Raw genomic sequence first — 23,085 nt, 5'->3', positions numbered from 1 at the left:
ACCTCTTCGTTGTTACGGGGCACCTTTGCTGACATTAGCCCTCTTCCTTCTCCCTGGTTGCCATTGCTAATCGGGGGAGCTCTGTGGCTATCTAGCAGTGGCAATGGGGATCCCTAAGGTAAGGTGATGGTCCAGCAGGGCTGAACGGCTTCTGCCCCACTGGATATTTGGAGTCTGCCCCACCATTGCTGTCGGGCCAGACACACAACATAGCCATCCTCAGGGACAGTTTGGAGTATTGCTAAGAGCTGTGAGTGAAATATTTTGCTAGAAACCCCCAAAGCCTATAGTACCCCAGCTGAATGTAAGGCTGCCTAGATATATCCTGCATCATCTTGCTGGTTGTGGTTGTGTGTATGTCTACTTGGGTACAAATAGGTCAACATAAGTTGGTGTAATTGTACAACATCTACATAGGCTAAAAAGTTCATTTCAGATCTTAAAATAACTCATAGCTCAGTCTTAGTAAAAGGTAAAGGTAAAGGTTTCACTTGACGTTAAGTCCAGTCGTGACCGACTCTGGGGGTTGGTGCTCATCTCCATTTCTAAGCCGAAGAGCCGGCGTTGTCCATAGACACCTCCAAGGTATGACTGCATGGAACTCTGTTACCTTCCCGCCGGAGCGGTACCTATTGATCTACTCACATTTGCATGTTTTCGAACTGCTAGATTGGCAGAAGCTGGAGCTAACAGCGGGCGCTCACTCCGCTCTCTGAATTTGAACCTGGGACCTTACAGTCTGCAAGTTCAGCAGCTCAGCGTTTTAACACGCTGAGCCACCGGAGGCTCCAGCTCAGTCTTAGCAATTGAATTTGTGAACACTAGTAGTTTTCAGTCACATCTAGGAGGCACATGACAAGGACCATTTGCCTATATTTTATGAACACCCATGAGGTACCTGCAATAATGTGGGGAGTAATTACAAGTTTTTATTTTACCTTTTGTCCAGTATATAATTTTCTTACTCTTACAAAATTTACTGATAATTATTTTACAATTATATAGAAAGAGAAAAGGGGTGTGGTAGTCTACCTGAACTTGATAATTCTTTGTGAATACTTGGTCAAAAATACATTGAATGAAAAAAAGATGAACATCTTAAAGTTTAGAATCTAAATACAGTAGAGTCTCGCTTATCCAAGCCTCGCTTATCCAAGCCTCTGGATTATCCAAGCCATTTTTGTAGTCAATGTTTTCAATATATAGTGATATTTTGCTGCTAAATTCATAAATGCATTAATTACAACATAACATTACTGTGTATTGAACTACTTTTTCTGTCAAATTTGTTGTATAACATGATGTTTTGGTGCTTAATTTGTAAAATCATAACCTAATTTGATGTTTAATAAGCTTTTCCTTAATCCCTCCTTATTATCCAAGATATTCGCTTATCCAAGCTTCTGCCGGCCAGTTTAGCTTGGATAAGTGAGACTCTACTGTACTACATGATTGCTTTTTCATTTCAATAAAATAACAATTGTGTAAAAAAGTTTTACTACCTGTAGTAAAAGTTATGTTGTTACAATGTAAGTTAAATGACCATAGCATTCCAATGTGGAGATAATTTTTTTCTAAATTGCTTATATTTGTCCTAATTAAAAAGTAGTCAGGTGTCTTGAACATAGCACTGCAGCACAAGTATGATATTTCCGTGTTATCACAGGTGGTTTTGCTTGTCACCGAGGAAGCGACTCACTTAATGTGTTTGATTAAAACATTCTAACTTTCACCTTCTGATAAAGAGTTTTATTAGGCGCACAATCTCTATTTTGTAGTTTCACAGAGGAGACAGGGCCATTTCCTATCCCAGACTCCAGTTCTAGTTCCTGCCTTAGGCTGAAGGGTAAACTCAGTTAGTCTTTGTGCCATGATGAGTGCCAAAAATGAACACAAACCTTGCTCAGGAAGAGGATGAAGACAAAGCAAATAGAGGAGAAATTTTTTCCTGACTGATAGTTCTTTCTGGCCTAGAGTTGCTTGGATCGCTTTCCTTGCTCATCTTGTGACAGAGACTGGAAAGTTTGACTGGACTTTCCAATTAATTATGAACTTAGATTAATTAAGAAACAATGTTTAAAGCCCTTCATTAAATCATAAGAAAAGTTCTTCTTTGGTCCTTGGAGAGCATATTATATGCAAGGCCTGTTGTGTAGGTTGGCAAGTGTCACTGGAATTCATATGCATTGCTTGTCTAATTACGGTAAATGTACCATGTCCAGATACAGTTTAAAAGTTGGATGGCTGCTCTGCTGCTTCATAGAAATTACTTGCATCCCTCCACAGGCAGCTGTTCACAGGTTCTTCACCTCTTCCCTAGGGATGCTAAGAAGACTCTGTTGTTAGACCCTGTCTTTTGTGGCAGAAATGGTAAACATGACAGGTTGCTTGGGAGCCATCTGTTTTGATACGGCTGCTCCTTTGTATGCAGTAATGAACTTGAGAACTGTTTCTTGCCTGACTCTATAGTAAGAGTTTTTCTTGATTTCTCAACAGGTGGAAGTTGATGGAATAAAACTTAGTGTGACCAGTGAGTGGAATTTGGCTTCACCCCTCTTGTCCATCAGTGTTGATGGTGTTCAGAGAATTATACAGGTAATCCCCTTCTATTGTTTTTTAATGTTTTAATACCTTTATGGATCTGGAACATTGACTGCAGGCCAGCATGCATTTATAGTGAAGGTAAAAGAAATAAGCCAACATTATTGCAAGCTGACTTGTTCTGGGGATCCATGGGCTCCTTATGTAGACATGAACATTTCCACTAGACCAGTGGTTCTCAACCTGTGGGTCCTCAGATGTTTTGACCTTCAACTCCCAGAAATCCTAACAGCTGGTAAACTGGCTGGGATTTCTGAGAATTGTAGGCCAAAACACCTGGGGATACACAGGTTGAGAACTATAGATCTAGACTATCACTGGTGGACAGACGGAAGGGAAGTCATTCCCCTCTTTTCTCAATCGTATGATTTGGGCTATTCTTTTAAAGTACCTGGAAGGATTGGGAATCAAGATGGCTGCCTTATTCCCAATCAGGAAGAATCCACTACATTGCTGCTCAATATAGAATGTGAAGATGGCTTTTTGTTACTCAATTTTTGATACTTTTCAGTGATTTAAATTTTTTTCAGAGAGTATACTAATGGAATCAGATGTCAGAATTTGTGAACCACAAAATAGATTGTCTACTTTTGACTCTTACAAAAAATAGCTAAGCTAACAAAAGTATGTCTTTCTAATATGAAAAAGGTCAAGAACAAATGAAAACATTATTTATCTTTTGGCACTTTTGCGGATTGTGTTTGAATACTGGCTTTGCAAACTCAGGCAGCAGTTCCTTCCCACATTTTTATGTTGCCATCTGTGAATATTTTCAATATTACTTGAATGACAGAAGTTTGGAAACAATTCTTAGATATTCCACATTCCTTATCTGCCTGAATAAGAATTAATAAAAAGTAAAGAATATTTCAGATTTGTTCTTGAATTTTAATGTTTTTATTTACATGAACATTGCAGAAAGAAGAATAAACAACCAGAGTAACAATGAAAAAGGGCATAGTCTCATAAGAGTGCAGTGTATTTCCAGGAAATGAGCAGTCCATAATTGTCCAAACCTGCATGGGCCTCCTGACAGTAGCCTACAGATGTCTTTTAGCAACTAGTATACTTCTTATTGCTGATTCAATTAGTTTGGATGCCTGTGGTGCATTGTCCTTCATATGTAATTGTTTAATCAATCTCAAGATATATCATCATCCAAAAGGAATTTTTTTTTACAAGTCTATAAAATTGTGAAGTAGTGGTCCTATGGAATTGTACTATGCAGCCTGAGGAGCAGTTTCTGTACTAGAAAGCTTGCATAGTTTCATGACATTTAGGGTTGTCTTAATAAATATATTATTCAACTATGGATGCTGTCTTCTGCCATGGACCAGTAGTCAATCTTTTATGTAAAATAAAATTAGGAAGTAGGTGTTTTTCCGTTATTCCACAGTATTTTGTACTCAATGAACAAAACACTGAGAGCAAGTTATTTCCTACTGAGGAACTGGCTAGAATGTTGTCTGCATGCCCCCGCCTCCTCTCTGGGGTGGAAATACTAATCATAATCCAACTGGTGGTCCTAACTAAAGTAGGCCCATTGAATTAATAAAAAGTAGAATCACCAAATTCCTGCATATTCATTAGATCCACTGCAATTGGAATTGGCAGTTGAATTTAAATCTTGGTCAGCAACATTAACAGCTGAGGAAGCAGGTAACAGGGTGTCTCTGAAACAGTCAGTTTTTCTGTGTATAGTGTTCTCATTATATTATAATGGGAAAAAATTAAATATGCATTGGCTGAAATCAGGTAGAAGCATTTTTTTTAGAAATCTCAATTTACTGGTACACGAAGGAAGTCCAATTTCCAAAGTCCAGTGTTCTGTTGAAACTTGGTCTTATATGCCTAAAGCATATTCACTAGACATGTGCATGAAATTTGTTCTTACCATTTCCTCCGTGTCTTTCGTGTCTTCCGTTTATTCAGAAGCACGAAACAGAAGGTCACCTCACCGCACACGAAACTCATCTCGACACAAAAGCCTGCTTTTGTGTAGAGCTGAAATTTCATGTGTGCGTGCTTCTTCTCTTTCTCCTCCTCCCTCCCTCCCTCCCTTGCACCCACAGTGCCCTGCATTCACTCACGGGAGTTACGGCCGGGCACATACTCCGAGTTGAAAGGAGGGAGGGGTGGTGGTCCTTTCCTGCTTGCTTGCTGAGGTCTGGATGTGGGGCTGCTTCACCATGACTCTCGTGGGCATTGCAGGCGTAAGGGAGGGAGGGAGGAGGAGGAGGAGGAGGAAGAGAAAAAGAGCAGTGCCTGCCAGACCGCCAAACACCTCAGGAAGGGGAGCCAGTGGGTGGGAAGCCCCCCCCCAAAAAAAAATGAGCCGATTTTCAGGCCCCCGAAACAAAACAATTGAAAACAATCCTCCCAATTTTGGGAGGCTTTCCAAAAATGGATCAGGCCCCACAACAAAAGCCGGAAATGAAACAGGACAAGCTTTTACCTGAATGCACACCACTAATATTCACATTTAATGGCTGATATTTATTTATAATTGTAATGTAATGCAAAACATTTATTATGATTATTGACTGGGTTTTGGGTTTTTTTTTCTTTAGGTGTTAATAACATTTGCTTTATCTTACAACCCATTTTTCAATTTTTCTGTTTTTTAATGAGCCCCAATAGAAAGCCATTTTCCAACGACATAGTTTTGTAGACACGGCAAAAATAACAAAGAATTATAGAGCAATAGATTTTTTTCTGCAACAGGCAACAATTGATATAATAACAGAAGCAAATTGATGCAATAATATCATGTCTACAGATGGTGTAACATTATAATAATATTAATTTAAATTTATTAGCCATGTTCTTTCTTCCCTCCCATTCGTATTTTGTACATGTTAGGTTATTCCATAGTCATCATTTTATCAATTTTCACAAATTAATTATCATTTTATTCTGGAAAAAAAGTTTTCTGATTGAAACCTAATAAATTCAGTAAGAAAGTGTGTTCCAAAGGTTTGTCATGAAGTAATAAAATCTCAATTGAACCTTGTACTTTCCCCCAGAATTTCCCTTCTTTGATATATGGCTCCAATATATGTATCAACATGCATAGATTTTGAATATAGTTTTAATCCTTGCATGACATTTGTGCCAAATATTCCACTCCAACAGAATCTGATTTTCACACAAACGGGTTGTTTCTCGCACACATACATAAGAGCACATCTTAGCATTTTCTCTCTATTTCTCTTTTTCTCACATATTTTTGGGGGGTCAGAACTTGAATTAGTGTTTTTAATACCACCTTTTATGACAGACTCTAATGAGGGTGAAAGTATTCAGTTTTTTAAAATATATGGTCTCTTTTTTTTAGTTTACCCATTTTGATAACTTATCGGGTAGTTTATACCTGTTTGTTTTGGCATGTAGTTGCTTCATTGTAAGCGGCTGGTACTTTGTTCTTTGTGTAGTTTCCAAAACGTGATTGTGTTTCTCTTAGTCTGTGGGGAAAAGTGTATATTCCTGTTTCCTTTACAAATGTAAACGTCAGGATTTTTGTATTAAATTTTATTTCCCATATTTTCCATTCCATTAATCACTTCTGTTGAAATATGTCAAGGCTTGGCACATTCTTCTTTGTTTTCTTATAGTTGTGCAGAGTGGAGTGGCACAAGATGACCCAATAGTTGAAATAATAGGTTTTTCAAAAAGGCATTGCCTCACTTATATGACATGAATTCATGTCTAGAATAAGGATTTGCTGCCAAGAGACATATTTTATGTTGAAGCCTACATCCTGAAGAAAGTTTTCAGACTGCAGTCCTATTGTCTCTAGGATGGCATCCCAAAGGCTATGGGAAACTCCCCTGTCTGATTAAGGATTTGACCTCAGAAAGAAACAATCCTGCATCCTGTGATGACTCATGGGCCTTGTAGTCCTGCTCATGACATTGTAATGCCTGATGAAGAAGAAAACTTGGGTTTTTTACCTTCCCAGTCAGAACTGGAATCTTCTCAGCCAGATCTTTCTCAGGCAGATCTGGGAACCTTGCACCTGCAAGAAAGTTGTGTCCCAGAAGTATGTCAAACAAACCCTGAGCCTACATCTCCCGTGTTCTCTCGCCATGAGTTTTGTAAACAACAGAGGGGTTTGGAAGCAGCTTCGCGCAGGAGTGCGAGGATAGCAGCTAAGAATGTACCCAATTAAGTCTGCTTTTCGTGGGAATCTTTAAGGAGTCAAACATCTGGTCTCAGAGTTTGGCTTTCGTTTCTGGTTCCCAGAGAACTGCTTCGGCGGGAAAGTTGGACTCTATATAGGTGTTTTACCCGCGTAGTAACTTCGCGGAGTCAATTCGTCAGCCTCCGGAGCGAGTTGTGTTTGGACAGCGCGCTCCGATTCAAGCCTCGTTCCTGCCCAAGCCTTGCCTTGTTTCCAGCCTTCGCTCCTGTTTCCCAGCCTTTGGTTACCTACGGACCTTGCCTTGTTTCCCAGGACTAAACCTTGCCTTGTTTCACGGATTTTACCAAGTTATTCCACGGACCTTGTTCTTGTTCCTCGTTACCTTGTTCCACGTTTCAAGCCTTGTTTCAAGTATCAAGTTATTTCCTAGCCTTGCTCAAGTTCATGGACTAAAGGACCTTGTCATCTCCCCTCACTTTGCCTGGCAAAGTGAGTGTTTCGGTTATTGGATTACAACTTTGGACCTTAATATTTCATATTGGACATTGTTTCTTTGGACTAAATTTGACCTTTCCTGAAAGGTCTGCTTCTGGACTAACTTTTACATTTGCTTTTACTAACTTTATATATTTCCTTAATAAAGATAATAGATAGAATCTGGCCTCTGCGTATGGTTATTGGTGCTCTGTAGCCTGGGTCGTGACAGTTTGACTCCGCCGCCCTAAGCACCAATTAACCTCGGCCAGAATGTCTACCGGAACCGTACCTGGGCCGAGCGGCCAGCCGATTACCTACACCATCGACAAGGATGAGGTGGACCGAATCCGTGATAAGCTCAATGCACAGGATGGGGAAATAAAAGGTTTGAAGGAACGCGGAATCCGTCTTCCGGCCATGGCGTTGCCAACCAAGTTTACTGGAGAAGCTTCTAAGGTTCATGTTTTCCGTCGCCAATGCCAAGCTTATCTAGAGGCCCGTGATGCCGAGTTTCCCCAGGAAGACATCAAGGTGGCGTGGATTTACAGTCTCCTAGACGGGCCAGCAGCTAACTGGGCGACGGCTCTGTTCGACCAAGCCTCCCCACATCTAAGGTCAGCGCAACACTTCTTGGACCACCTTAAGGCGACCTGGGGAATCGAGGACAATTTGGAGGCCGCCGGGCACAAACTCCGCCGCCTCTTCCAAGGAGACAGACCCATGTCTCAGTACATAGCCGAGTTCCGAGTGCTGGCCCACAACACCGGCTGGAACGATGTTGCCCTCAGAGGACAATTTCGGGAGGGTCTCAACATTGAAATGCTGGAGGAAATCTCCAAGGTGGATCCTCCCCAAACGCTGGAAGCACTCATCGATCAATGTTTACGGGCTGAAGTCATGATTGCCAACAGAAAACAGTGGGTACGAGGCCAGAGCGGTAGAGCTGGGGCAAAACCCCCCGCTCCCGCCAGCGTTCAGCCGCGTCCAGTGTGGAGACCCCCACCACCATCCCCATACCCCAGAGGGAGCGAGGAGGTGCCGATGCAGTTGGGCAATGTGCGTCCCAGATTAGATGCCGCCGAGAAGGCCCGCCGCCAACGCCTAAATCTCTGCTGGTATTGCGGGAATGGGGGCCACTTCGCCAGAGAGTGCCCAGCCAAAGGGAAGCCCGCCGCCCGTCTTGCGGCGGCGTCCTCCACGGAGACGAAGGCGTCTGAGGCGGCTGGTACACAGCCGGCGGGGGAAGCCAACGACCGGGCGTAGAGAGGCTCGCCAACCCGGTCAAGAAACCCGTTCAAGAGCCGCCAACCGGGGTCCTGTTCCTTCTAGTGGTCACCTTATGGTCAGCAAAAAAGGGACCCGTCATGATCCACGCCATGATAGACTCAGGAGCTACCAACAATTTCATTGATAGAGAGTATGCCGACTCTCTGGGATTACAATATCATGATTTCAAGAATGCCCGTGTGGTGCAAGCCATCGATGGCCGCCCTCTCAAGACGGGCCCCGTCAGCCAGTGGTCGGAACCCACCAGGATGTGGATAAGGGAACATATGGAAGAGATTTCCTTCTTTGTTACTGAGGTTCCCCATTTCCCTGTGATTTTGGGGATTCCATGGCTGACGCTTCACGACCCAAGCATCTCCTGGTCCAACAGAGAACTGCAGTTTGCTTCAAAGTACTGCCAAAACCATTGCCTCGTAGCCAAGGTCTGCCATGCCACAGACACCGAGCCCATTATCACCTTGCCAAAGAAGTACTCCGAGTATTGGGATGTATTCAATGAAAAAGAAGCCGAAAAGTTACCCCCACATAGACCTTATGACTGTGCCATTGACTTGGTGGAGGGGGCCCCGATCCCGCGAGGGCATCTCTACTCCCTGACTGAACCGGAGCAAGAAGCTCTCAGGGAATTCATAGAGACAAACCTTCGCAAGGGATTCATCAGACCCTCTCAATCCCCAGCCGCCTCCCCAGTGATGTTTGTGAAGAAGAAGTCAGGGGAATTACGCTTGGTGGTGGACTACAGAGCATTGAATAATATCACCAAGCGGAACAGCTACCCCCTGCCCTTAATCTCGGATCTACTAGACCGACTTCGAGGAGCCAAGGTTTACACCAAGCTGGATCTTCGGGGAGCTTACAACTTAGTTCGCATCAGAGAAGGGGACGAGTGGAAGACCGCCTTCCAGACCAAATTCGGATTATTCGAGTCCCGAGTTATGAATTATGGATTATGCGGAGCTCCCGCAACGTTCCAGCATTTTGTCAATGACATTTTCCAGGACTATCTAGATAGGTTCTTGATAATCTACCTGGACGATTTTTTGGTGTTTTCTAGATCACAATCAGAACATGAGGACCACGTCAAAATGGTGTTACAACGATTGCGGGATCATGGACTTTATGCCAAGCTGGAAAAATGCGCTTTTGATCTACAAGAGGTAGATTTCCTTGGATACCGTATCTCGCCTCTAGGGCTCTCCATGGATCCAGCCAAGGTTTCAGCAGTATTGGAATGGCGGGCGCCAACTAACAAGAAGGAGGTGCAGCGATTCTTGGGGTTCGCGAACTATTACCGCAAGTTCATTCCAGATTTTGCCCGCTGGTCTGACCCAATCACTAGCTGCATCCGTGGAAAACAGCCCTTCCGCTGGACTGATCAAGCAGAGAAAGGGTTCCAGCAACTAAAGAAATTATTCACATCCCAGCCAATCCTTCAGCATCCAGATCCTGAAACCCTTTTTGTGGTGCAAGCGGACGCCTCTGATGTGGCAATTGGGGCTGTGCTCCTACAACCGGTGGGAGATCACCTTCATCCTTGTGCCTATTATTCTCGTCAACTAACCGCACCAGAGAGGAACTATACCATTTGGGAAAAAGAACTATTAGCCATAAAGGCAGCTTTTGAAACTTGGAGACATTGGCTAGAAGGGGCCAAATTTCCCATTGAAGTCCACACTGATCATCGGAATCTAGAACATCTAAGAACTGCCCGCAAGCTAAATCAAAGGCAACAACGTTGGGCTTTATTCTTTGAACGTTTCAACTTCCAGATTCATTATGTGACCCCAGCCCAAACCAAGCAAGCAGACGCCCTGTCACGTAAACCGGAATACGCTGCAGGACGCAAGGAGACCTTTGAATCCCAACTACTACAACCCGAGAACTTTGCCACGCTCACAGTGGGGAACACCAAATCCACTCCCATTGATCCAACTCCCTCTACTCCAGGGCCCATCTGTGCTCAAGAAATCAGGGCTAGTCAGCAAGCAGATGCCTGGGCGCAGGACCAACTTCGTCAAGGTCTGCATTTTCCCTTTTCGCTTAAAGATGGACTGCTTTGCTATAGAAATCATGTTTATATCCCACCCGGACCGGGCAGGGAAAAAGCACTTCGTCTGTGTCATGACTGCAAACCAGCAGGGCATTTCGGACTATTTAAAACCATGCATTTGATCCTAAGAGATTTCTGGTGGCCCAAGATCCGCAAGGATGTGGAAAAATATGTTAACACCTGCCCAGTATGCCAGCGCTCCAAGATAAGAAGGGAGAAGCCCTCAGGGCTTCTACACCCCCTTCCTAACCCATCTCGCCCATGGGAAATAATTTCTGCGGATTTTATCACTGACTTACCACCTTCCTGTGGATTCACCACGATCCTAGTGGTGGTGGACCTTTTCACCAAGTTAGCCCATTTCATTCCCTGTGAAGGTCTTCCCACGGCCCAAGAGACTGCAGATTTATTCCTCCAACATGTTTTCAGACTACATGGATTGCCCAAGAGTTTGGTCACAGACCGTGGATCCCAATTCACCTCTCGTTTCTGGAAGGCACTACAAAAACTATTGGGCATAGACTCTCGTTTATCTTCAGCTCATCATCCCCAAACGGATGGGCAAACGGAGCGCACCAACGCCACTTTGGAACAGTACCTTCGCTGTTATGTAAACTACCAACAGGACAATTGGGCTTCTCTGTTACCACTGTCGGAATTTGCCTACAACAATGGAGTCCAGGCTTCTACAAAAGAAACGCCGTTCTTTGCAAACTACGGCTTCCATCCACGTTTCTTTCCCCCTGTCATTGAAACTTCAGAAGTTCCCGCAGCAGAAGATTGGCTGCAGGAACTCACAGCGGTGCAACAACTTTTGCTCCAGCAACTGGAACAAGCCAAGGAGGACTATAAACGTCACGCGGACAAACATCGCCAGCCGGGCCCCGAAATCAAGGTAGGAGATCGGGTTTTTCTGTCCACTCGCTTTTTGCCCTCCCATCGCCCTTGCCGGAAGTTAGATGCCCGTTTCATTGGCCCCTATCCAGTGGTGGCGCAATTAAACCCCGTGACTTTCAAACTCCAACTTCCGCGTTCAATGCGCATTCACCCAGTGTTTCACCGCTCCCTGCTCCTTCCGGCGGATGGTGTGCGGCCAGATGTAGACCGGCCGGCCCCTGTCCCTATTTTGGTGGATGGGGAGGACGAGTTCGAGGTTCAAGACATTTTGGATTCTCGCTTTCACCGCCGCCGCCTGCAATATCTCATTGACTGGGTGGGTTTTGGCCCTGAGGAACGCTCTTGGGAAGACGCCTCCACGGTCCATGCTCCTGATCTAACCCGTCGCTTTCATCAGACCTATCCCGCCAAACCACGACCTCGCGCCTCGGGGAGAGAGTCCCAGTTTGGGAGGGGCCTTGAGGAGGGGGATAGTGTGATGACTCATGGGCCTTGTAGTCCTGCTCATGACATTGTAATGCCTGATGAAGAAGAAAACTTGGGTTTTTTACCTTCCCAGTCAGAACTGGAATCTTCTCAGCCAGATCTTTCTCAGGCAGATCTGGGAACCTTGCACCTGCAAGAAAGTTGTGTCCCAGAAGTATGTCAAACAAACCCTGAGCCTACATCTCCCGTGTTCTCTCGCCATGAGTTTTGTAAACAACAGAGGGGTTTGGAAGCAGCTTCGCGCAGGAGTGCGAGGATAGCAGCTAAGAATGTACCCAATTAAGTCTGCTTTTCGTGGGAATCTTTAAGGAGTCAAACATCTGGTCTCAGAGTTTGGCTTTCGTTTCTGGTTCCCAGAGAACTGCTTCGGCGGGAAAGTTGGACTCTATATAGGTGTTTTACCCGCGTAGTAACTTCGCGGAGTCAATTCGTCAGCCTCCGGAGCGAGTTGTGTTTGGACAGCGCGCTCCGATTCAAGCCTCGTTCCTGCCCAAGCCTTGCCTTGTTTCCAGCCTTCGCTCCTGTTTCCCAGCCTTTGGTTACCTACGGACCTTGCCTTGTTTCCCAGGACTAAACCTTGCCTTGTTTCACGGATTTTACCAAGTTATTCCACGGACCTTGTTCTTGTTCCTCGTTACCTTGTTCCACGTTTCAAGCCTTGTTTCAAGTATCAAGTTATTTCCTAGCCTTGCTCAAGTTCATGGACTAAAGGACCTTGTCATCTCCCCTCACTTTGCCTGGCAAAGTGAGTGTTTCGGTTATTGGATTACAACTTTGGACCTTAATATTTCATATTGGACATTGTTTCTTTGGACTAAATTTGACCTTTCCTGAAAGGTCTGCTTCTGGACTAACTTTTACATTTGCTTTTACTAACTTTATATATTTCCTTAATAAAGATATTAGATAGAATCTGGCCTCTGCGTATGGTTATTGGTGCTCTGTAGCCTGGGTCGTGACACATCCATTCTCTCTTCCCCCACAAATCTTTGCCCTCATTTCTAATACAGGAATGAATGGACAAAAGTGAGGACAATGGTGAGGGGATTAGCTTGGTAGACAGAAGAGGCTAAAGAGACACTGTAAATATGAAATGAGATATAAATGGTCAACATATAAAGAAAAAAAACACCTCCCATTGTTGCAGGATGATGATGGGGAATTCTGTTCCTTTCTCACTTCCACCCTACATCATCATCATCATAGGATAACACTTGTGACCAAGTATGATTGTCTTCCAAGTGTGGAGTCTTGGCAGTGGGGCCTCAAATGTAGAGACCTGTTCTGGATTTTCATGGTTTTTCGTGGTGAGGACATACATGTCCAGATGGATGGTGGTCCCAACAAGGGTTTGCTTGACACACCTTCTTCTTGGCACATTTCTCCTTTTCACCCTCTATTCATACCTTCTCAAAATCCACAGCACCATTGGTGATAGCTGTCTTCCAGTTAGAGCCCTTGAGGGCCAGGGCTTCCCAGTTCTCGGTGCTTAAGCTATCTTTAAGTCCATCTTTGAATCTTTCTTGCTGTCCACAGACATTCTATTTTCTTTCCTTGAGCTGAGAATAATGTAACTGCTTTGGAAGATGATGATCAGGTATTCGGGCAATGTGGCCAGTCCAGCAAAGTTGATGGCAGAGAATCATAGCTTCAGTTCTGGTGGTCTTTGCTTCTTCCAGAACACTGTCGTTTGTCTGCCTATCTTCCCAAGAGATTTGCAAGATTTTTCAGAAGCAACGCTATTGGAATCATTCCAGAAGTTGAGAGTGACTTTTGTAGACAGTCTATTTTTCACAGGTGTAAACAGAGTTGGAAGGACAATAGCTGTATAAACAAGCATCCAAGTGTCCTATGGATGTCCAAGTCTTCAAACACTCTCTGCCTCATTTGAAAAAATGCTGAACCCACAGAGGTCACATAGTGTTGTATTTTTGTGTAGATGTCACCATTAGTGGTGAAGTGGCTACCTAGGTATTGGAAATGGTTAACATTTTCTAGCATTGCATTTTTAAGCTTTATTTCTGCCATTGCAGAGGGATTTGTTGGTGCCTTCTAGTAAAGCACTTCAGTTTTCTCCATGTTCAGTAAGAAGCCAAGCTTTTCGTATGCTTCTGCAAAGGTGTTTAATGTCTTCCTCTGAATGAGCACAGACTACTTTATCATCAGCGTATTCAAGTTCTATAACAGAAGTTGCTGTGATCTTTTGGCTTTCTGCCTGCTGAGGTTAAAGAGCTTGCCATCTGTCCAATAGGTGGTTTACACACCGAGGAGAAGCTTCCCATTAACAAGGTACATAATCATTGTTATGAAAATGGAAAATAAGATTGGGAAAATAACACATCCCTGATTGACACCTGATCCCACCTTAAATAGGTCACTTTGGGAGCCATTGCTGCCCCAAACAGTTGCCATCTTGTCATCATGGAATTGCTGTAGGATGTTCACAAATTTATCTGGGCATCCAATTTTAGGAGAATGGTCCAGAGAGCATTGTGATTCACTATGTTGAAGGTCTTTGCATGGTTGAGGAATGCCATGTTGCAGAGGTTGATTTTGTTCCTGCATTTTTTTTCTTGGAGTTGTTGTGCAGTGAAGATCATATCCACTGTTCCTGTGGAGGGGCGGAAGCCATCCTGGGATTCAGGGAGGATCTCTTCTGAAATAGGTAGAGTACGGTTTGCGAGGATTTTCCCTGTGGAAGTTAAAAGGGAGATACCTCAATAGTTTCCACAGTCTGTTCTTGCTCCCTTTTTGAAAAGGATGCTGATAATGGCATCCTTGAAGTCTACTGGGATCTTCTTGATCACCCACATTTTTTCAATAAGCTTGTAGAATTTCAGTCAGCTCAGATCCACCTTTTTTAAAGATTTCAGCAGGAATCCCACCAGGTCCGCTGGCTTTGCTATTTGTTTATTTGGTTGATAGCTTTACTGACTTCTTCCAGTGTAGGCAGTACTGCAAGCTTATCCCTGGTTTGTTGTTGAGGGATTTGCTCTTGCCAACATAGTGTAATGAATATTTTGTCCTTTAGAAGTTTGGTTCCATCTGATGAATGTAGAGGGTGTGTGCCATGATTTGAGTCCCTCTAGGGAGATGAGGCAGGGTACAAATAAAGATGATGATGATGATGATGATGATGATGATTGGATACTGCTATCTTTATATCTAACTACTAATCTAAGAATATTCTGGTTTATTTTACCAACATTGCCATATTCTCTCTCTCTCTCTCTCTCTCTCTCTCTCTCTCTCTCTCTCTCTCTCTCTCTCTCTCATTCTGTGAGACATAATGATCCGATGACTTACATAAGTCCATTAAGGCAAGAAACAATCAGAGGTGGTTTGCCATTGCCTTCCTCTTAAATATTTAAGTTATATTTATTTATTTATTTATTACAATATTTATATCCCGCCCTTCTCACCCAATAGGGGACTCAGGGCGGCTTACAATAAAACACACATATAAAATTGTACAATACATTGTGAATCAATTAAAAAGTTATTAAATTACATCAAACCTTCATAAAAACACTTATAAAATACAGATGGGCATGAGCATATAAATAGCTAATATCCTTTGATTAGGTTGGATTTTCCTGTGACATACCAAAACCATTAATTATACATCAGTTTGTAATGCATGTACATTTCCTCGTCAGGATATATGAGTATGACTGAGAACCTGATAACTATGTAATGTCATGCTGTATGGGAAAATTAGATTATGTAATATAATCTAATGGCTATTAATCTGTTTCTTCTAGTGCATTTCACAGGATGCAAGTGGGGTTTTTAGTATTCAGTTCCTTGGCACAGTGGTAAGTAGTATTATATTTTCCTTTTCCATATATATGTGTGTGTGTGTGTGTGTTTGTTTTAAAAAGAAGAATACAACAAGTTGCCTACTTCCATTGGACTTGTAACTATGTACATTAAAAATTAAAAAATAATGGGGAAGACTATTACTGTATGTTATATGCCTAGCATATGTTCATATCTTCATATCTCATCTTGTGAAGAAGGTGGGATATAAATTCAATAAATAAATACTTATAGATATTGCATTGTTCAAGGCCAGAGCATTGATACGTGAAAATCCTCTATTTGGCTCTAAACTATGGTGCAGTAAAATGGGAAAATAGAAATTTCTGTGTGGGAAAAGTGGACCTCTGAGTGACAGTGATCATATAGTTCCATTGTAAGCACATGGACCCACAGTGGAAGTGTTCAGAAGAAGCAAAAAACAAGAGTAGGGGCATAAGCCCCTCAAAGTTAAGAGAAACCAACAGGAACTCATTTCATTAGGTATTTTAGACCTGTTATTGTCATTAATCTTGGAAAAATATACTAAAATATAACCTTATGAACATGCATTACTAAACTACTGATTCCAACAGGTTACAGATATTTAAAAATTTCCATTTCTTGAAATCGGACCACCTTCTATGAAACTCAGAATCCAACAATAATCTGTTTTGTTTTGTTTTATAATTGACTTCATCAAAAATGATATATTACAGCTACTGTTTAGAGACAAATTTATGTTATAAAACTCCAGAGGTGACTTCTGTGGAAAAGTGACTTTGGAAGGGAAAGTTTTGAGAAAAATTGTTGAAGAAAGTTTAGTTAATTGCTTCTGTGGATGTCACCTTTCCTCGGCTTGTTTCTCATCAACTTAAAAGTGTGTTTGCTAGGATAAAGAACAGGTGGAAACCCTCCTGGGAGAAATGTTAGAGTTTTAGGAGGTAAACCTTAGAGAGCGAAAGGGTTAGGTATTTACCTCTGCTCTGTTCTTCTGCACCCATTTGACCTCTCCTGGATCAGCCTCCCTTGTAGGGGACCATTAAGATGTTGTTGCTGTCTTGAATTGAAATATTTATATCCACCTATGTATGCAAAGATCTCATAATGGGATACAGATAATAAAATTGCAATGGATCATCTAATATTGTCACATCCATTTCATTGAAGAAAGATGGGTTACTGTTAAAGGATTGTAGAAGTGTAAAATCGTGCCATATTTAAGGCCATGATAGAGTTTGAACCATTGTAGCCAGTGGAAGAAAATGTGTAGTAGTTTTGCCACTTATTTTCTCTTTTTGTATTTTAAAACACTTTGTAAATGTTTTTTCAAGCCTTTAGAGGGATATTAATTTATATTATTCTGAAGCTTAATTGGGATTCTTAATAAACATAACGAAATAGAAGTAAATAAGCGTAATTTAAATCAGACAAAGTACATGTTAATATTATTTTTTATTGATAATAAAAACACACTTCACTCATTCATCTTTCAAGCCTCAGTAATATGGATAAAATAAACATGTTTTTACAAGGCTTCGACATTAGGAATGCTATTAATATGACCCTTGGCACACCATCACAATTAGATTTCAAAGCAAGCATTTAAGATGTAACAACGATTAATGACAACCATCGAAAACAATTTTGAACTCCATCAGTTTAACTCAGGAGGGTAAACTTAATATGATAATTTATCTAGTTGAATTGTATCAGCTTAGCGGGAAAGTATGCAAATATGTGACCCTTACCTAGCATCTAAATGGCTGCTGTGCTGGTAAATTTATCAGTTCCATTAATGAACTTTGGGGAACTTTGGAATTTTCAGCATTTGTTCCCTCAGAGGCTGAAAACCAAACCTGATCTCATACTGGGACCATTCTGGTCTGCATATTTCCATAATTTGTTGCTGCTACTAATATGACAGCAAGACGCAAATAACTGTTTCTAATAATATCAGATGGAGTTGTGGAGGACAGCATTTTAATGTAGTGAAAGACCTCCCTGTGGGGTTGTTATTGCCACTATAGAACAGCAGTTACACAGTTGCAACAATAGTCTCTTAATTGATTCGTTTAATTAGCAAGAGATGAAGCCTGTGCTGCATCTTGTCATCTGAGAGCATGGGGGATGATACACAAAGACTCTGCTTTTGCCACTCAGTTCTTTACATGTAATAAGTATAGTGAACGAAAAGTTTCTAACCATGCCTTAAAATGGATGCAAGAATGTTGAGGGTTCTCTCTGGATTGATTCTGACTAATTTGACAGTAAGACTAGTGCATTGGGTAGAAATGTCATTTATAAATATCACATTTGTTTGATATCTCTATCCTAAAATATGCAAATCTAAGATTTGCAGGGCTTGTGGATTATTTTCGAATCATCAGTGCATTTAAGAATTCTGTTGATCTGATCTTGGACAAATAAGGTCAGATTAATAGAAGTGGCCATCTGCCTTGCGGCACTGTTCTAGTTGCATTGCTTTTCCATCACTTGCTTCACCCCTCTGGATTGGAAATGAGTGTGTCCAGTAGGCAGCATGTGTCTGGTTAGAGATTGCTTTTCTCATTGGGCTTCCCCAAAGACTTCTTATGAATACAGTGATGCATAATATTTGCCATTAGAAGAAATAGATAGAGATGCAGCTTTAGAATGATAGCTTCCCTTTCTTACCCAGGCCTAGTTTTAGGATAAGACAATACTGTTCTGTTTTCACAAATATCACATTATACTTAGAACTGTTTTTATCTTGAATTTATTCCTAAAAGATTAGAATTATAATCCTCTCTCAAAGGACACATTTGCTTCAAATCTTTTTCTCTGGAAATATTTTTAGCTAATTTCCCCACACATGTGGCCAGAGACTGGAATGTTTTTATTATGGAATATGTGATTTAATGTTTCTACCTGGCTAGAATGATGGTGATGATTTGTTGTATTTATTTATATCTCACCTTTCTCCAAAAATTGGCTCCCAAAGTGATTTACAAATTAAAACAACACTGTTAAAGCATATAAAATAGTGACTTCGAAATATTAAAATGATTTAAACTAAAAAAATAAAATTCTATTAAATGATAAAAAGTTATTAAAACAATTCAGTTTAAAACAATATAGCACCCTCAGCCCATTCTTTATTCCTTTCCTTCAGTTGGAAATAGTTCCTATGTTTACGCCTGCCCTAGCCCCTTATCAGGGTAATAGTTCCAGGTATTTACCTCTCCCCCAGTTTACATTCTTCATTATATGCACTTTCTCTGGCCCAGTTCATTTTTAGGAGCCTACCCAGGTTTTTATCTATGTTTTACTGTAAATGTGATTCTTATATGTTTTGTTGAATTGTTTATATATTGTTGTGTCTTTTACATTGTCTGTAAACACTTGGGCCTGGGCCCATGTAAGCCGCCCCGCGTCCCTTCGGGCAGATGGAGGCGGGGTATCAAAATAAAATTATTATTATTATTATTATTATTATTATTATTATTATTATATTATTATTATTATTATTATTATTATTATTATTATTATTATTCTTGAAATAAAAACAGTTTTAAAACTCTGTCAGATGGCAGTCTGGTGAGGCATTGAAGGCCTCTGGTTGGTCATGCTAAATGTCCCTTCCAATCTGCAGATCTTGTGATTCCATTGGCCGGAACCATGGCAACTAATGTGGAATCATAACAACAATTCTGTAGTGTGAATGGGCTAAGATGTCGCATGAAGGAGCAGTACTTGGTTTAAAGGGACCCTGAACAACATACTCTCTAGGAGAATGACATTGCCTCGATCTCTTTCCATCCCTACTGATATGGTCTATCTCCCACCCTTCTAGTTGCCCCATACTTGCTTGGTTTGCCACAGATACAATCCTTGGACAAACATATTGCCATTTTGAAAATAGAGCTCAGGCGAAAGGAATTGGGAAGGGACATGTGCAGGTGTAATTCTCCTACTTCCTCAACTAAGCTAAATTTTCAAAAAGGCAGCTACTACTCAAACTACTGCTGCCCCTCTCTTCTTGCAAAAACCTATTTGATGCCATAGTATCTCAGTTTCAATTTTTTCCCTCTGATCCACAAGAAAAAGGTTTTAAAACATATTTTCTCTCTGATATACAGGAAACAGGGACTTCTGTGACAGGAATGATAGGAAAGAGACATGGTCAGCTGTTTAAAACTAACAAAATAAAGCAAACAAACAAAACTAGTCCAAATTGGGCCTGCAAGACGGGGAAAGTATTTTTTAAAAACTCCACGAATTCTATTTCCCTGCTGAAATTGACCAGCGCTACCTCTGCAAAGAGCTGGTTCTACCATTGCAGTGTGTCTTGGAGACATATAGCAACTTTGGGAGGGAGAGAAGCAGCAAGAGTTACTCCTATTTATGCAGGCCAAAAGCCAATGGGATTTTAGCCTGCATAAATAGGATTGCAGTGTTCCCTCACTTATCAAGGGGGTTACATTCCAGGACCACCTGCAATAAGTGAAAATCCGCGAAGTAGGGACGCTATATTTGGACACTATATAGGGAGGCTCCTGCCCCTGCGTTTTGAGGTGAAAATAAAGCTGCTTCAGCCTCCTTTTCTCTCCCTTCGGCTCCTTCCTTCCTTCCTTCCTTCCTTCCTTCCTTCCTTCCTTCCTTCCTTCCTTCCTTCCTTCCTTCCTTCCTTCCTTTGGTTTCTCCTTAGGAAGGAAGTAGAAAAAGGAATTTATAAAATTATTTTATGATTTATAATATTATTTTAGTGTTTATTAAAAAATGGCGAAACAGCAGGGGAGCGAAAAGCGAACCGCGAAGTAGTGAGGGAACACTGTGGGGTGTCTAGATCCAGGGAAGTCATGCTACGCCTGTATTCTGCCTTGGTCAAACCCACATCTGGAATCACACTGTGTCCAATTCTGGGCAACACAATTCAAGGGAGGTGTTGATAAACTGGACAGTGTCCAGAGGAGGGCAACTAAAATGATTAAGGGTCTGGAGAACAAGCCCTATGAGGAGCGGCTTAAAGAGCTGGGCATATTTGGCCTGCAGAAGGGAAGGCTGAGAGGAGACATGATGAGGGCCATATATGTGTGAGGGGAAGTCATAGGAAGGAGGGAGCAAGCTTGTTTTCTGCTGCCCTGGAGACTAGGACGCGGAATAATGGCTTCAAACTACAGGAAAGGAGATTCCACATGAACATTAGGAAGAACTTCCTCACTATGAGAGCTGTTCAGCAGTGGAACTTTCTGCCTCGGACTGTGGTGGAGGCTCCTTCTTTGGAGGCTTTTAAGCAGAGGCTGGATGGCCATCTGTCGGGGTGCTTTGAATGTTATTTCCTGTTTCTTGGCAGGGGGTTGGACTGGATGGCCCATGAGGTCTCTTTCAACTCTATGATTCTAAGAGTTCCTTTATGGTTTGACTTTTGCTGATTTTATTATTTACAGATTTGATTTCTCTAGGAAATCTCTACATCCTCCAGTGTGACTGGGGTCAACTTCCTCCAGGAAATCTCTGGAGGATCTAGAGATTTCCAAAGAGACCACTTCTCTAGGATTCTCCAGTTCTTCCAATGTGATTCTGTGTTCAACTTCCAGTGGAAGTTGACTCACACAGTTGTTCTGGAAACATGGACATTCGTCGAGAGGTACTCTCTCAGGTAAAAAAAATGCAATTTCTTAATTCATTTTTTGTTACTTTCATGTGACTTCTCTAACCCTAACCCAAGCAAATGTGGAAAGCTGCCTGTAGTTGCTTATTATGTTAAAATTAAAGCATAACAATATCCAAGCATGATACATGTACATGTATGTATGCATATATGTATTTAATTTATATCTTGCCTTCCACCTAGTATGGGACTCAATGTGATGTAATAAATATTTTGAGCTGTATGTTTATATTTTTCAGATACTTAGCTGAATTCTGTTAGGATTTCAATGCTTTCTGGGCTGTTTTTATGTAACAACTGCATGAAAAATAGCTCTGATTTTACCCCTATTGTCCTATCGGTTTCTTTCTTTTACAAGAACAGAAAGACTGAATCTGTGGGTTGCTTTTCTAGAAATGAAAGGTGTGATAAAAGTGTATAGCTTAAAATATATTTCAGCCTGGTGAACATTATCCTTGCATTTTCAAATGTATTGGTCATCATGCTGTGCTGTCCAATGTTTTTGAAAGGAAGTTGATAAGGCAGGCCTCTTGTGGAAGGTCTGATTAGCATAGGAAGTATCATACACGTGTGACCCGTCTCCCAAAATCAGTCCAAACCACAGCAAACATTAGCATAACAAATTGTAATGTGAGTAGCAGAAATTCATACATTGTCCTTCCTGTGTCTTTTCTTATTTGCTTTCCCATATGGGTAAAAGTCAGAAGAGGAGTTAATAAAGGAGTCCAGTAATAACAAAGCATTGTATTGTCATGTATTGACTGTATGGGCCTCCGGAGGCACAGTGTGTTAAAGCGCTGAGCTGCTGAACTTGCGGACCAGAAGGTCGCAGGTTCGAATTTGAGGAGCGAAATGTGCGCCCGCTGTTAGCCCCAGCTTCTGCCAACCTAGCAGTTCGAAAACATACAAATGTGAGTAGATCAATAGGTACCGCTCCGGCAGGAAGGTAACGGCGCTCCATGCAGTCATGCCGGCCACATGACCTTGGAGGTGTCTATGTACAATGCCGGCTCTTTGGCTTAGAAATGGAGATGAGCACCAACCCCCAGAGTCGGACACAACTGGACTTAACGTCAGGGGAAACCTTTACCTTTACCTATTGACTGTATGAGAACATTGTGCACAAGCAAAATTGTAATAGGAATCTTAATACCTCCTAGCAGTTGTCCTTACACGAGGATTTGTACTAAGTCTCTTTGGGGGAAAATAAGATAAAATTATAAGTAATAAGATTGTATTCAGCTGTGTAAAAGCTATGGTTTTTGGTACAGATCTGGATGTGCTTGATATTGTACATGAGTTTGGAGATAATACATACTGTACCAACAAAATAAGAGAATTTTCATGTGTATCTTTATTTTAGTTAAATGTCATTTAGGGAATGTTTTGGGGGAAAGGGGCATCGTTTTTCACAGTAAGAATCTTTATTGATGAAGTCATTTCTGAAATCAAATGAAAGAAATCAATTTCTGTTTTTTATAGAGAAGAAATAGAACAATTGTACACACTGTTCAAAATGAAATATTGTGACAGAACTGATACTTCTTAACCTGTCAAAATCCATCTGGAAAGGGGTGATGGAAACCGTAGAGAAGGTTAAGCACAGATTAGCATCAGAGATGAGTAGATTTCTGTTGCACGTTGTATGTGCATCCTCTTTGCTTTATCCAAAGAAAATTTCTAGAGATA

General features: G+C 41.6%; 1 protein-coding gene across 2 annotated transcripts in view; it reads left to right on the top strand.

Moving 5' to 3' along the window:
* The window catches only part of pcca (propionyl-CoA carboxylase subunit alpha), a 299,632-nt gene that overhangs the window by 219,611 nt on the left and 56,936 nt on the right, over window positions 1–23,085 (top strand). For both annotated transcript variants that reach the window (XM_008106964.3, XM_062975473.1), the window contains exons 20-21: window positions 2,497–2,595; window positions 15,707–15,760. In XM_008106964.3, the coding sequence (XP_008105171.1) occupies window positions 2,497–2,595; window positions 15,707–15,760 (153 nt within the window). The remainder of the gene's footprint in view (window positions 1–2,496; window positions 2,596–15,706; window positions 15,761–23,085) is intronic.

The sequence above is a fragment of the Anolis carolinensis genome, chromosome 3 (genome assembly GCF_035594765.1).
Source record: "Anolis carolinensis isolate JA03-04 chromosome 3, rAnoCar3.1.pri, whole genome shotgun sequence".
Taxonomy (NCBI): Eukaryota; Metazoa; Chordata; class Lepidosauria; order Squamata; family Dactyloidae; genus Anolis; species Anolis carolinensis.
This window is presented reverse-complemented; position numbering and strand designations above follow the sequence as displayed.